Raw genomic sequence first — 14,875 nt, 5'->3', positions numbered from 1 at the left:
CTCTTCCTTTCATACTTCCTGACTTGCTTTGCTACTCCACACTACTACTGCTATTCCCCCCCCCAAGAGCTCTAAATAATTTGAAAGCTTTAGAAATAAGTTGCCTACTTTATTTGCACAATTTGATTTAGTAAGACTTTGCTTTCCTTCACTCTCAGATTTTTGTGTGTGTGTGTTGCACATGCATGTTATCCTCATCATAGACTGAGTAAAAGAGACAAAGAAGATCAACACCAAACATAATCACAGGTGTCTTTGGTAGTAAAACAGAGACAGGGCTCCTGGATTGCATTGCAAATTTGGAACAGGGACTTATTAGTGGATTAGAAGACTAGAGCATAGGGTTTTCTAGATTGTCCCACTAGCAAGGGATGAGAAGACTCATACAGCAAGAGAAGAGGAGCATACAATTAATTCATTTATTATAGTCCAGATGTTTATAGTCCATTTGCTTTTGCTAACCTAGATTCCAGCTGAGGAAGCATAGCAGAGGCAGCTGTAATCATCAGCAGATTCAAAAGTACCATGATTATGGTCCAGTGGGCAGAGAAACAATCCCTGACTTGTGATGGGGAAGCAAACCCTCTCGCTCTTCCAGGGCCAAGCTTACAGTTCAGGGCTGCATTCGGATAGCCCCATCAAGCCGGATCACCTCACCATTGAGCATGGGGTTCTCCACTATGCATTGCACCATGTGGGCATACTCCTCCGGAGCACCAAGACGACTTGGGAAGGGCACCTGCCGTGCCAGGAATGTCCTCACTTTCTCAGGAAGTGATGCCAGAAGAGGTGTTGCAAAGAGACCTGGAAAAAACAAAAGCACACTCAGGGTTGCCCCAGTCTCTGTTCTTTACACTTTTACAATGCCTATTAAGCAGAGCACTGTGTGAGTGTGCCATAATTATTGGAGCACAGAATGCATTGCTGGGTGCACAATTTAGCTTCCTAAGAAGCTTAGTTTTTGTTTTAAAATGAGTTTCTAGGACTTACAGCTGCAAAGATAGGTTCAAAAGTGCATGGTCAGCACCTGCTGAAATCAGAAATGTGACAGGTGGTTCAATAAGGATTCCAGAAGTTCAGTGCCACATACAGCCCTATGCCTATGACTAAATATGCAAGATATTCTGGATAGGATATGGAAAAGGCAAATTTGCATAAATGTATGCAGATAGTACTACCCCCACTAATGAATTCTGTACCAAGTTCTGTGGAGTATACAATCCTGCCATTACAGCCTTGAGCACCCTCCAAGAGCACCTTCCTTACCCAAAGCCCAGATTCAAGGAAGGAGTGCTACCTGGTGCAATGGTAACTACTCGGATCCCCAAAGGTGCAAGATCCCGAGCGATGGGCAGTGTCATTCCCACAATGCCTCCTTTGGAAGCGGAATAGGCAGCCTGGCCAACCTGGGGAGGGAAAAAAAACAATGGCGCTCTAAACCCTTATTAAAGTCACAAGTGTTCTCTGAAATGCATGTGTGGAGGGTGTGGAGATTGCGTAGCACTGCAACAAGCCTGCCAGAGGTATAGGAAGCCTGAGCAGGGCAGGGCAGTAATCTGAAGTCACTCTTAATTGGGGCAAGGTGAGGGGGTAGAAAGCAAGTCACTGAAGTCCTTAAACAGGTTTGGGGGAAAATTTCCTCCCAGCCCTCCATCCAAACTCCTTTAAGCAAGTGTGGGGAAACTTCGGCTCTCCAGATGTTGCTGAATTACAGCTCCTATCAGCCTCACCCAGAATGCACAGCCAATGGCCAGGGATGATGGGGGTTATGGTTCAGCAACATCCAGGAGCAGACATTGGCCATTGTTAGGTTACCTTTTATAAAGCTGTGAGGAAACTCTGAAGGTAACATAACAATGGCCAGTGTCTTTGGTACAAGATAATCCTTACTCTATTCCTTGCTGAAAAGCATATATAGCCCCTTGCCTCAGCCTTTAGTCTGCAGACCAGTGTGGTATAGGAGAACAGGGCAGAACACAAGCCTGCCCGAGTTTCATAGGCAAACCTGTAAGTCTCTCACTCTCTCTACTGCTGGGTAGAAGTTTTCTGAATCACTGGCTGCCTCAAAGCTAGAGGCTGGTCATCTTTGAGTTAATTCAGCTTTGATGCCTAAACCCTGCCTCTCAATACAAAGTCTCTTGTCATCTTGTGAACCAAGAGCAAACCTGTGATTTTTTTTAACCTTATGAAATGAATATTCCATTTTACTGTACTCCCCTGCCATTACACATTCAGAACGGGCACATATGTACACACAACCCAAGTAAGGCAACAGCGCTCCCAGAAATGCCAGCAAAGCATTGTTGTCTGTCATGTGCATCCCTTGTACAGTGCAGTAGAAGCTGGGGCACACACAGTAGGAGTACCTGGTGCTAATCCTGTCAATACAACATCTGCCCAACTTGGAGCATGGGTGGCATAGAATTATTATGAATTTTAATATGATGATGATCTGTTTTATTGAGCTTGAGATACAAGATGTTTTCCTCTGCTCAGTAACTTAAAGTCTCCATGTTTCTGGGACAAAGCAGGAGCAATTATTAACCCTAGACTATTCTACTGATGTTGTGCAGAAGAAGTGGGGAACTTCAGGTCTTCCAGACATAATCCCTGACCACTGCCCATACTGGCTGGGGCTGGTGGGAGTTGCAATCCAACAAAGACCTTTATGGTCCCGCTCTTCTGTAAGAATGGCACTAAGCATAGGACACCTGTGTGTATACTGCTTTAAGGTAGTGTCAGCTGGGTGTTGCCAACCAGGCCAGCTGGCAGTGGATGTGATCAGCAAAAGGCAACATGTGGGCTAATACGTGCAAGAAGTCATGAACTAACAGAAGTCAAATAAATATTCCATCAACAAGCTTAGAATGGTGTGTAACCACAAAGAAACACTGAAGCTGAGGCAGAAAGCCTTTCCACAGTTCATATCTATATCAAAGTTTGGTTGAGAATGAACGAGCCGGGTGGTGCTGTAAGCACAGCAACAACAAACAGCAAACAGAGCAGTTCTTCCTGTGACTTCTTGCATGTATTATATGGCTTTTGTTTATGAATTAAGAAACAATTGATAGTGTTTAATAAATATTGCCAATACATTATTAGCCCACGTGTTGCCTTTTGTTGATCAGATTCTTTCGTGTTGTAAGACAGGGGATTCCCTTTGTCTCATACAGCTGGCAGGGGGGGCTTGAGACTTACCTGCCCCTCAAAGGCAGCCACACTGGCAGTGTTGATGATTACCCCTCTGTGCCCATCTGAGTCGGGCTCATTCCGTCCCATCTCACCTGCAGTCAGACGGATTACGTTGAATGTTCCAGCAATATTCACCTGAGGAACACAGGCAGGTGGAAGTTATGCACCCCAAAGCTTGGCCCTTCCTTACTCCTTTCAAACCAATAGTGAAAGACATCACCTTTACTTCATCACATTAGAACTCTGGGCCTAGCAAACACCCTCTTGTCACTCAAAATCATTAAGTCAAATATTAATATTAAACTCAATCCTTCCTTCTGATGGGGGTACAAACAATACTGCCCAACACAGCCTTTGACATACAGCAAGCGACTATTATAACCTGGGCAGGAATCTGAAGGGCCTTGAAGCACAGGTGGTTTTTCCATCATTCCCTGTTGAATGTCATGGCCCAGGAAAAGAGGGAAATACTGGAAGGAAAACAGTGGCGTGTATGCATGGTGTTGTCAGGAAAGGTTTGGCTGCATTGTTTGTATGTGTGGTGTTGTCAGGAAAGGTCTCTGCTTCCTTGAGAAAGGACTTCAGGCAAGAAATGGGTGGCACCTCATAGCGGTTGGCAAGAAGGTCTTTGCTCAGAGTCTCATGAACCTGATCAGGAAAGCTTTAATCCAAATCCTGAGGGGCAGGAAGACAGTTGAAAGGAGAACCCCCGGTACTGGCGATAATAGCTTCACTCACGCATAGGAAACTGAGGTCCTGCAACAGAAACCTGCTAAAGGGCAGGAAATTACAATAAGGAAGTAGCTGGAAGGAATGACTTGTTCTGCTTGTCTCTATACCAAAGTACAGAGTATGGGAAACAAGCAAGATGAATTTGAGTTCTTAATACAATATAGTGGACATTACTGAAACCTGGTGGGTCGGACTCATGACTAGAACATGGAAACTGAGGGGTACAACTTGTTTAAAAGGAATAGACCAAACAGGAAGGGATGAATAGTGTTATATGTAAAAGATTATATGAGTAAAAACTGTAGGAGAGGGAAACAACAGTAACCTTATTGTGGGTGTGCTATAGACATCCAAGCGAGACTGAAGATTTGCACGATTCCTTCCTAGAGCAGATTACCAAACATTCAAAAAAGAAAGAGATAATAGTCATAGAAGACTTCAATTACCTCAATATCTGTTGGATATCAAGCTCTGCCAAGAATGTAACAAATTCCTCCACTGCCTCACTAACAATTTCATTTCCCAGAAGGCAGAAGAAGCAACAAGAGGATCATCTATCTTGGACCTTGTCCTCACCAACAGGGAGTAACTGATTGATGAAATGGAAGTACTAGGAAACTTGGGAGGAAGCAATCATTTACTTGGTTTCAAGATACAAAGGCAAGGGAAAGCTGAGTGCAGTCAGACATGTGCACTTTGGACTTTAAGAAGGCTGATTTCAAAAACACCATGAGATCACATGGTCAGAAATATTCAAATAGCAGGGAGTCTGAATGGCTGGAAGTTTCTTAAAGGTAAACTATAGGCACAAATGCTAACAATTCCAACAAGAACGAAAATTGGGAGGCACCAAAAGAAACCAGTGTGGCTGCAAAAGGAGCTTACAGAGGAGCTGAGATGTAAGAAGGGAATGCAGCAGCAAAAAAGCTAATGCTGTTCTAGGCTGCATCAACAGTAGTGTCCAGATCAAGGGCAGTAATAGTACCACTCTGTTCTGCTTTGGTCAGACAACGCCTAGAGTCCTGTGTCCAGTTCTGGGCACCACAATTTAAGAATACTGGGTGCAAAGAAGGGTCTGCAAACCAAACCTTATGAGAAATAGTTGAGGGAGTAGTGGGTGGGGGGAGAGTTGAAATGGAAATGGAAAAAGGAGGATGAAAAGGAGTACAGTGGTACCTCGGGTTAAGTACTTAATTCGTTCCGGAGGTCCGTACTTAACCTGAAACTGTTCTTAACCTGAAGCACCACTTTAGCTAATGGGGACTCCCGCTGCCACTGCACCGCCGGAGTACAATTTCTGTTCTCATCCTGAAGCAAAGTTCTTAACCTGAAGCACTATTTCTGGGTTAGCGGAGTTTGTAACCTGAAGCATATGTAACCTAAAGTGTATGTAACCCGAGGTACCACTGTAACTTGAAAAGGAGCAGAGTATGGCTGGCTGACAGGCACCTTGAAGAGGAACACTCCACACGACAACATTTTGTTACAGATCCCACTTGCTCAGTAAGGTATCTCAATTTTTTTGCTGTTTTTGTGAGGCAAGAATTGTTAGGGAAATGGTTGGAGCAAGAACACTTGATGACAAACCAATAACAAGAATGGACTAGGGTTTTCTTAATGCTCACATTAATAACTCTCTGGAAGTCTTCCAAGTTGTGAGGAAGGTCCTTCTTAATATTATAGGTCTTGACAGCCACTGCAATCCCAGCACAGTTCACTGCCACATCCACACGGCCAAACTTTTCCCGTGCCAGTGCTAGGGCAGCCTTCACATCTGACTCTGATGTTACCTGGGAAAGGAGAGGAAACCACTTAGCTCAGTTGCTCCTCTATGGGTGCAGCCTCTTTATCAAATCCCCCTTTGAAAAATCCCTACATCAGCCGGAGCAAAGATGCATCTCTCTCCCAGCGATTTGGCCACGCTCTCCCCATCGGACTTGGGCAGATCCACAAGCACAGCGCTGCCTCCCTGTTGCACCAGCCGCTCTGCCGTGGCCCGGCCTAGGCCTGAAGCCCCACCGGTCACCAGGCCAACCATTCCCTGGAAGTCAAGAGAATAAAGAGAAAATTATCCTTCAGGTCAAGCAGGAGGGCCAAGAGGTTCTAAAGTGTTCAATGCCTTCCAGGCTCAGTCCCACCCTGGTGCTGCCCAGGCCTCCCTGGGTTTGAAAAAGGTGCCAGCAGTGCCCATCATTCCTTCCCCCAACAGAGTTCCTGTGCTTCACGGGGGGGGGGGGCGGGGGGCGCCTGTCATAAAGCTGCTGGAAGCACAGGGAAGACTTCCCTAGCAGAAGCTCCCTCGTGGCGCTTCGGCTCGCCAGGGCGCCTCCCCGGACAGGCGCCGTCCTCGCGGCAGCTGCTACCCCAGCATGTCGGGGAAGGCGTCGCCCTCGGCTGCTTCTCTTCCGGCCCCGGCCTCGCTCTCGGCTTGGGCGCCAGCCCCTCCCCGTCCTCCAGCTGCCCGGTCGCCGCCGCCGCCGCCTCCTCACCTTCACGCTCCTCAGCGCCGCCGCCATCTTTCTCCCCTTCGCCGGGGAGGGGCTTCCGGGAGGGCGGGGCCGCGCGCCTCGGCTTCCGCCCTTCGAGGAGGGGCCTGTTTCCGCCGGGACGGAGCCGCGCCGGTCCCGGGGAGGAGGGGGGGGAGGGGGGGTCCGGGGCTGGCGGCCTGCAAAGCGCGGCCGAGTCACCTGGGCGACTGAGAAAGGCCGGGTGTCCGCCGGGAGAAGGCTGCTCAAGTCCTCTAAGGGTAAGGAGGGGGCCGAAGGAGGATTGCTTTTGTTTCTGAATACAAAAGTTAAAATTTCTAAACTACCAGTCATCTCGTATTTTTCCCAGAAAATATTCCGTCGCTCAAGTTGCTGCCTTGTAGCCAAGCCATTGTTCTCCAACAAGAATGAACTCAACCATTCTAAGAAAGAAAGAAAGGCAGGACCCCCTCCTTCCTGCACTGAGTCACGTCAGAGTGCAAAAGGAGGCGGCTGCATCCCCACGTCCAATATGTCTTGCGTCTTAAGAAGTAGCATGGCTAGTCTAAAGTAACTCAACCTCCCCCTGAACAAGGCAGGAGGTTGGGGGAGGGCGCTGTTCCCGGATCCATCTCTGGTGCTAGAGGCCCAGGTGACCTCTGTGACTCAACCTTTTACTAACCTTGGCAAGAAAGCTACTAGCCCTGGCCACTGTCTGTCGTCCATGCACTACTTTCCAGATTGGACTACTGCAATGTGCTCTATGTGGAGCTGCCCTTGAGTTTGACCTGGAAGGTGCCACTAGTGCAAAATGTGATGGCTCAACTGCAGAGTTGGGCAGAATATCACCATAATATTATGCCACTACTGAAAGCATTGCACTGGCTGCATTAGCTACTGAGCTAAGTTCAAGGAATTGGTGCTGGTATACCAAATGTCCATACAGTTTGGGACCAGGTTACTCAAAACATTGTTTATCCCTTATACATCCAGCTGATCACTACATTCTGCAGAAGAAAATCTGCAGATATCATCCTATCAGGAGTTCCATTCTGCATGATGTCGGAACTAGGCCTCTGGAACTACTTCCCTTTGCTTATCAGATAGGATAGGCACTGTCTGTTGCATTTTTGGCACCTGCTGAAGACTTTCCTCATTCAACTGAACCTTCTAAATGAAGATTTTTTCCCAAGCCGGTATCTGAATTTGATTTTTTAAAGTCTTTTATGTATGCAATAGTTTTGTATGTGGTTTGTACTGCATTGAGAAATCACGTTGAGATGCTTTATTGGATGCAATTTAAAAAGAAGCAGCAAGCAAAAAAGCCTTCCCCCCCCCATCAATGCACTCTTAATAAACCAAAACATGATTCCACTACTGACAGGCTTTAACAACTGCCAGTGTTGCTGGTATTTGGCAGTTTAATGTTTGTACATCTTAGTTTAGTTGTTGAGAAATAGCCATCATGCTTGTAACTCGGAAACAGAAAAGAGATTAATCTGGCATGTCTTGTTTTCAGAAACCATGCTGGCTCTTAGTGATTACAGCATCCTTTTCCAAGTGCTCCCCTGTTCAAGGATCTTTCCTGGTATCAAAGTCAAGCTTGACTGGTCAGTAGTTACCAAGGTCTTTCTTCCACTTTTTGCCTGCCTCCAGTCTGCAGGGACCTCACCTGCTCTGCAAGAATTCTCAATTACAAAAGCTCTGTAGGAGCTCTGTAAGCTCCTTTCGTACCCTTGGGTGCAGCTCATCAGGCTCCCTTACCACCTCTTTTCCTTTTTAAGGCTGCAGCTCCCTCCTTTATTTATTCTATCATTTATTCTGTTATTACCAGGTTGGGCACTGCCTTCCTTTTGGGTGAAGACTGAGGCAAAGTAGGTGTTGAGCAGTTCTGCCTTCTGTTATCCAATAGGATTTCTCAGTCTTCTCCATACAGAGGATCTATGACTTGCATGTTCTTCCTCTTGCTTCAAACACATCCAAAGAAACATTTTTCTCTTATATTTAACCTCTCTTGTAAGCCAGAGTACTTAGAATCATAGAATCATAGAGTTGGAAGAGACCACAAGGGCCATCGAGTCCAACCCCCTGCCAAGTAGGAAACACCATCAGAGCACTCCTGACATATGGTTGTCAAGCCTCTGCTTAAAGACCTCCAAAGAAGGAGACTCCACCACACTCCTTGGCAGCAAATTCCACTGTCAAACAGCTCTTACTGTCAGGAAGTTCTTCCTAATGTTTAGGTGGAATCTTCTTTCTTGTAGTTTGGATCCATTGCTCCGTGTCCACTTCTCTGGAGCAGCAGAAAACAACCTTTCTCCCTCCTCTATGTGACATCCTTTTATATATTTGAACATGGCTATCATATCACCCCTTAACCTCCTCTTCTCCAGGCTAAACATGCCCAGCTCCCTTAGCCGTTCCTCATAAGGCATTGTTTCCAGGCCTTTGACCATTTTGGTTGCCCTCCTCTGGACATGTTCCAGTTTGTCAGTGTCCTTCTTGAACTGTGGTGCCCAGAACTGGACACAGTACTTCAGGTGAGGTCTGACCACAGCAGAATACAGTGGCACTATTACTTCCCTTGATCTAGATGCTATACTTCATTGCACACTGGCAACATTTCCCTATTAAAGTTCGTAAATCAAAGTCCCATGTGTGTGGAGGGGGCTCTTTAGGGACGTATTCTGAAAATATTGTGGCTGGACATGCTGAACCTGCACTCATCACCCCTTTGAGGTGCAGCTTCTACAACCAATACCTTATCAGCCCATTTTTCAAATTTCAGCAATCACCTTCCCACACTTATTCACTCTCCTACTGCTCAACACTACTCCTCTTTTCAATAAAGTACTGCAAAGAACTCTAATGTATAGTGCAGACTGAAATATGTAGATGGAACATGCCTATTTGCATAACTGTGTTCTACACATTTTCTGCGAATAGCTGTGGCTGTGGAGCTCCAACAAGCATTGGTGGAAGAAAGGAGCCGCACACCAAGTTGGAAAGCTTTCTGTATATTAAGTGCTTTTTTTGTAGTAAAAAAAACCAAACGTACAAAGTCCTGATACGAAATATACAAAAAACTCAGCCAAGGAAAACAGTTGCCTTTCTACAGATATCAGTAGCATTGCATAGAGCAGCCTCCATGGGGATAAGGACAAGGAAGGGGTCCGACCAGGTATGATGCTTTAGAAACACTGCTAGGAAACTATGCCTAAATACATAGTTAAAGGGTGGGGTGACATCACACACATGTCTATAGTGCCATGCTGCTGCAAGAAATATTCCCACACCACCACAGTACCCCAGAACATTTGGGAAATCCCTGGGCACAAAAGCAGAGCGCTTCAGTCCTCCTCCCAGCCAGCCATTCTTTTCCCTCATACACAACAACCCCAAGCAGAACATTGTGCAACTAGGGAGCTGTTATTGCTTCAGCAAAGCCTCCAGGTGCAAGGCCTGCATCTAAATCAGCAGGGACCATTTTAAACCCATTGAGAATTGGCAGAGTACTATTGTCAGAAGACTTCCAAAAATGTTGTGCCTTACTCTTTGGGGAGGAAGCAGGGTAAGGGCTATGTTTCAATTGCAGGAGGCACTAACTGGCCTATAGACGGCATTCTAAAGCTGAAGTGTTTACAGGATGAGTAGAATCCTCACAGGGAGAAGTGCAGGGAAGGTGTGAAAGTCAGCAGCTTAATAATGCTGAATGGAAGAAAGGAACCCTGAGCTGTTTTGAAAAGGCCACTGGGCAGGCTATACCCTGAGTAGCCAACAGGGGACAGGGCAAGTATGCATATAGCCCCCATGCAGGCAGGTAGGAAGAGATGCTAAGCATCAGACAATGGGGATGGGAGAGTGCTGGTGTGTGGCAACATACACACCCCCAGGGCAGGGAGGGAAATGCAGTCGCTGCAATAAATAAAGGTACAAAATAACCAATGTGACTGCTCCTGAAACTTCCCACCACCATATCCTGCCATGTCCAAGTGCAATTGGTCAAAGTGCCACTGAGGTCACCATGAGGAAGTCCAACCAGACAGTCTTTCCATAATGATCTAGCCATCATCTTCTGCCTCAGAATCTTTCCCATCTGGCTCCTCACGGAGAGAGGAGCTGGGACCGGTAACACCCTCTTCTTGGCCACTCAGGACCTCTTCCACAGCTTCACCTGTATCAGCAAAGTGGGATACATCAAGATACTTCTTATCCTAGCCTACCAACCAGAACTGCCCTTTCCTTCCCGTTTCTGATTTTCCATTGTTCCTCAATCCCATTCCCTGGCTTCTCAGGTAAGCTAACCATCTATTCCCTTCTGGATCAACATCTCCCTCCTCCCTGCCCCGAGCCCTGACTTGCCAGGACGATTTTTCATTTAGCATACTCTCGTTGATGTCCAGAAGCTGCCACAATTTTTTTTTTTTGGGGGGGGGGGGAGCCCTATTCCACCACTACTTACCTCGCCCACCCTCCTCCTCATCCATGATCTCATGCACATCCGTCGCATCCTCTTCTTCACCATCATCATCTACAATCACCACAAAGTCATCACCATTCTCTGTCTCACTAAACATCAAGGGAAGGAGGGAATATGTCAGCATTTATCCATCATTTTCAGCTGGCCTCCCAGCTACAAATTACAAATCCCTCTTCATAAGTCAGCCTCCCTGCGACTTCATGCAGTTTCTGCTGCCACAAAACTTGAGAGTTCACATACACACACAACAGCAGCTTTCTATTCTTGCCCACAGTATCACTCCTACCACAACCCAATAGACCCAGTGGCCCAGACTGCATGTCATGGTAAAACATAATTAAATGGTTTATCATTCATGAGCCATGTAACCAACCTCTTCTACCTTACTCCTTTGTAGTAGCACAGAAGTGAAACAAACTACAATCCCTGGCTTAGCACTATGTCCAAACGTGAGATCATGGTTTGTTTCACTCAAACAAAGTATGAGCAGTTTGGAGTAAAATAAACCCATGATACCTGGTTCTGATGTAAAAGCCAGGGATCATGACTTGTTTCTGTCATATGCTAGCAAGGAAGAGTAAAGGAGGTAGGACTGGTGCATTCACAGGAAACCATTATCAGTACTTTACTTTTCTGTTTCATATGTTCATTAGTAATTATAAATGGATGCAAAAAAAATTAGGCCACCTTGGCAGTTTCCAAGTTTTCATTTCTGTTTACTAAACAAAATAAACATAATAAAAACACTACAGTGTTGTCAACGTCCCCCATACAAATTATTTGGGTTATGTGCTCCGCTAACCTGGAAGTAGATGCCCCTTGTTGCAAACTTTGACCCAGGATCCGAGCAGAAATCACACTCCGGCAGCGCAGCAGCAGCGGGAGGCGCCATTAGCGGAAGCGTGCCTCATGTTACGAGTGGTTTCCGGTTACGAATGGACCTCAAAAATGGATTAAGTTCATAACCGGAGGTACCACTGTAAATTAGATTCTGTGTGGAGTCCCCAATCTATGTGTGCATCTGCATTTTATTCTGATAGTTCAGGAAGTGGCTGTTTTTTATATAGTTATACAGATATTTCTTTCCATTATGTGTTTGTATGGTTTGTCATGGCCTTTGGCTAGTACAATAAACCTTGCTTACTTACTAAATTAGATCACTCAGGCATCAGACAATTTTAGATGCTAATTACCCTTATTTGCATAGGAATCTTTTTCCAATTCATTTCCCCCCTGGAAAACACAGTGGGAATAAGGCCAGCAAAACAACCAACCAAATCATCCTCACCTGTCTTCTTCACCATTTTCACCACCTTCCCCCATCAAGTAGTACTGCAGCGGATTAGGCCAGAGGTCCTCTTTAATTATCTGTAAGAAAGCAGAAAAGAGTTTAAAGAGTGTGGATATAAGGATGCAAGGAGCAATTTAGGACAGAGTATACTATCCACCTCGGCAATACGGTCCCCTGCTGGGAAGCTGTGGTCACAGAACCAAGTGAAGAAACTGCGGCCAAAATTCTTCCGGCCATGTGCTATTGGATCCTGGCTACGCCACCAGCGGATAGGTGTAGAGTGGGACACTAGTCTTCCTGGAAAGGATGGAGACACAAATGGAGAAGATGTGAGCAACAGCACATCATATCTGGGGTTCTGTTCCCATAAATACTGCCCCTACTGCATACCAGATGAACCACACTGGAACTCCTTCACAATGACCTCATTCTGGAAGTAGGGGTTGCTGTTGAAGTAGAACTTGATCTTGCAGCCTGATTTTGCATGGGTGAAATCCTCAACCTGGCATATCAAAGAATGTCAGAATCATAAGGCTAGCATGAAACCTTTGACCCACGGCACTGTCCTTTAAACAGAAAGAACCCAGGTTTCCAGGCTGCAATTGGATTCCTTCCCTCCATAACTTGACTATCTATCAATGCCCCCATGCACCAGCTTTGCTGAAGTCACCTGCAGATTGGTCATATAGCTCAGGGTGTCTTCATCCCGGTCATTGATCATGGCTGAAAGTTGGGGATGGTTGAGAAACTGTAAAATGAAAGTTAAGGAAGGAAACCGACATACTGCAGTCCAAGATTCTGGTAGGAAGGGGGTATATACAAATATAGTTAATAAATAGCAGGAAAATCTGAGACTGCACTTCTCACATCCATCATATGGAAGAGATAACTATATATTTTTGAGGAACTCTCTTCCTCAAGGGTCTTGCCACATCAAGAAAACGAACTCCACTCAACTACTTTCCTGAAAATTTGCATATAAACATTGCAATTCCTAGTAGTCTGCTAAAGCTTGTCATTTCCTGCCAAGGCAGAAGGACAAGAGGAAATCCAGAAAGGCAGGAATACCTTATTGAAGCCTCTGGAAGCAATTTGCTTCTTGCTGGCCAAGACAAGATCCAGCGCTCATAATAGCCCAACAAGAGAGAACTGCTTTCCCAAGGCTCTGGGACAGCGATACAGAGGGCCTTAACTTTCAAAACCCAGGGCACGCTTCATCTGCCTAAAACCTCGGAGAAGGCTCGGCAGTCCTCTTGGGCTGGACAGAGCAGTCACCCTACTAAGCGTAGGGCAGCTTCAAACGCGTCCATGTCCCCTTCGGCCCAGCCCCGACTTCTCCCGCTCCTGCCCACCCTACCCAGTACAAACAGCACAATCCTCATTTTGCTTTTTATTTGATTCAAACCCCGCTTTCTTCCCGGCGGCAGGATACGGCCGTGACCCAGAAGCCGGGGATATTTCGGATGATGAGGTTTCTCCGCTCCAGGTGCGGGCGGCGCATGTGGCCGAACTTGGCCTTGAGCTGGGCGAAGGCGCGACCGGCCTGCTGGTTCACCGCCTCCAGCTCCAACTGCACGGCCTCCAGCGCTTCCAGGTACTGCTCCGTTTTGCGCGGCGGCGGCGGCGGCGGCCTCCCCCCTCCGGGCTCGCCTTCCTCCTCCTCCTCCTCCTCGTCGTCGTCGTCCTCCCCCACCGAGATGATGGAGCACTCATCCTCCGCCTCGACGGGCCTCCGCCTCTCGCGGGCCTCCTTCCTCTTCCTCCGGCTCTCGCGGCCGTCGCCCGCCCCGGGGCTGCCCCTGGCCTCGTCGCCGGCGGCTCCCGGGGTCCCTTCCGCGCCCGAGTCCCCGGCGGGGGAGCTCGGGCGGGGGGGGAGGAGGGCGGCGGCGGCGGCGGCAGCTTCGCGCGCCTCCTGCTGGCCGGCCGCATCCTCCGGCGCGGCGGCGGCGGCGGCGGCGGCGTCCTGGCGCGCCCCCTGCCGGCCGGCGCCGCCAAGGCTCCCTCCGCTCCAGGCCGTCATGTCGGCCAGAGCCTGGGCGGCCTCGGTTTCCTTCTGCGACTGGCGCGCCGGGTCCAGACGCCGCTGCTTGGCGGCCGCCGGGTCCCAGGCCCCGCCCTCGCCGCTCATGGCCGGCTCCGCTCGCTCCCTTGGCGTCGCCGGGAGGCCGCGAGCCCAACCGCCGCGACCAGCGGGAGGGGGGAGGGGCGCCCCAGAAACGGGCTTCGCCAACGGCCCGAGCGCGAGAAGCCTGCGCAGCTGCCGCTGGTTGGTCCCTGGCGAGCGGGGGCGGGCCAGTGACGACAGAGCTTTCTCCCTCACGCGCCCGGCCCCGGAGCTGACTGGCTGGCTGCGGTCCCACCTCCCGCCTGCCCCACGTGGGAGGCAGGCGGACACGGATAGGTCAACGAGTCTTTCGCTCGCCCAATCCCCGGCGAGGTCTTTTCTACGGGCCGCTTTTCGGCCATGTCCGGCGAAGTACGAAGCATCTCGGTTCTCCCCTCTGGCTTGGGAGGCGCATGCGCACCAGGGCTAATCAGGCGCGGTTGTGCTCCTTTGGCGCAGGCGCCGAGGGACGCGAGGCGGAGTTCCCGCGAGAGAAGCGGCGGGAAACCAAGGGAGCGCGAAAGGCGACCTTCTCCCGCTGCGGGCGGAGGGCGGGAAATTCGAGATCCGGCCCGAGAGGCCATTTCGCTTGCGTCCCCGATGTCCCTCCG

The 14,875-nt window shown here is 48.5% G+C and overlaps 2 protein-coding genes and 1 long non-coding RNA gene across 4 annotated transcripts; 1 reads left to right on the top strand and 2 right to left on the bottom strand.

The window, feature by feature from the left end:
• Positions 1 to 405: 405 nt before the first annotated feature.
• On the bottom strand, positions 406 to 6,451 carry HSD17B10 (hydroxysteroid 17-beta dehydrogenase 10). 2 transcript variants are annotated; one of them, XM_079958824.1, is made up of 6 exons: positions 6,414 to 6,451; positions 5,801 to 5,965; positions 5,550 to 5,714; positions 3,199 to 3,327; positions 1,298 to 1,406; positions 406 to 804 (listed from the first exon to the last, which is right to left on the bottom strand). In XM_079958824.1, exons 1-6 carry the CDS (start codon positions 6,438 to 6,440, stop codon positions 614 to 616), a joined length of 786 nt encoding a protein of 261 aa, XP_079814950.1. In that variant the 5' UTR covers positions 6,441 to 6,451; the 3' UTR covers positions 406 to 613. The 2 variants fall into 2 exon arrangements, with proteins under 2 accessions (XP_079814950.1, XP_079814951.1); XM_079958825.1 differs by having other exon boundaries at positions 633 to 804; positions 1,267 to 1,406.
• Positions 6,452 to 6,615: 164 nt separating this feature from the next.
• On the top strand, positions 6,616 to 6,827 carry LOC307206063. The gene is made up of 2 exons (XR_013834253.1): positions 6,616 to 6,670; positions 6,760 to 6,827. It is a non-coding gene; the product is annotated as an uncharacterized lncRNA (long non-coding RNA).
• Positions 6,828 to 9,390: 2,563 nt separating this feature from the next.
• On the bottom strand, positions 9,391 to 14,323 carry TSPYL2 (TSPY like 2). The gene is made up of 7 exons (XM_079958625.1): positions 13,593 to 14,323; positions 12,831 to 12,908; positions 12,551 to 12,662; positions 12,318 to 12,457; positions 12,158 to 12,237; positions 10,852 to 10,958; positions 9,391 to 10,563 (listed from the first exon to the last, which is right to left on the bottom strand). The coding sequence occupies exons 1-7, from the start codon at positions 14,286 to 14,288 to the stop codon at positions 10,451 to 10,453; spliced, it is 1,326 nt and encodes a 441-aa protein (XP_079814751.1). The 5' UTR covers positions 14,289 to 14,323; the 3' UTR covers positions 9,391 to 10,450.
• Between the last annotated feature and the right edge of the window lie 552 nt (positions 14,324 to 14,875).

Source organism: Podarcis cretensis (genome assembly GCF_951804945.1).
Source record: "Podarcis cretensis genome assembly, chromosome: 17".
NCBI lineage: Eukaryota > Metazoa > Chordata > Lepidosauria > Squamata > Lacertidae > Podarcis > Podarcis cretensis.
The sequence above is the reverse complement of the archived record's forward strand: the minus strand, read 5'-3'. Positions and strand labels throughout refer to the sequence as shown.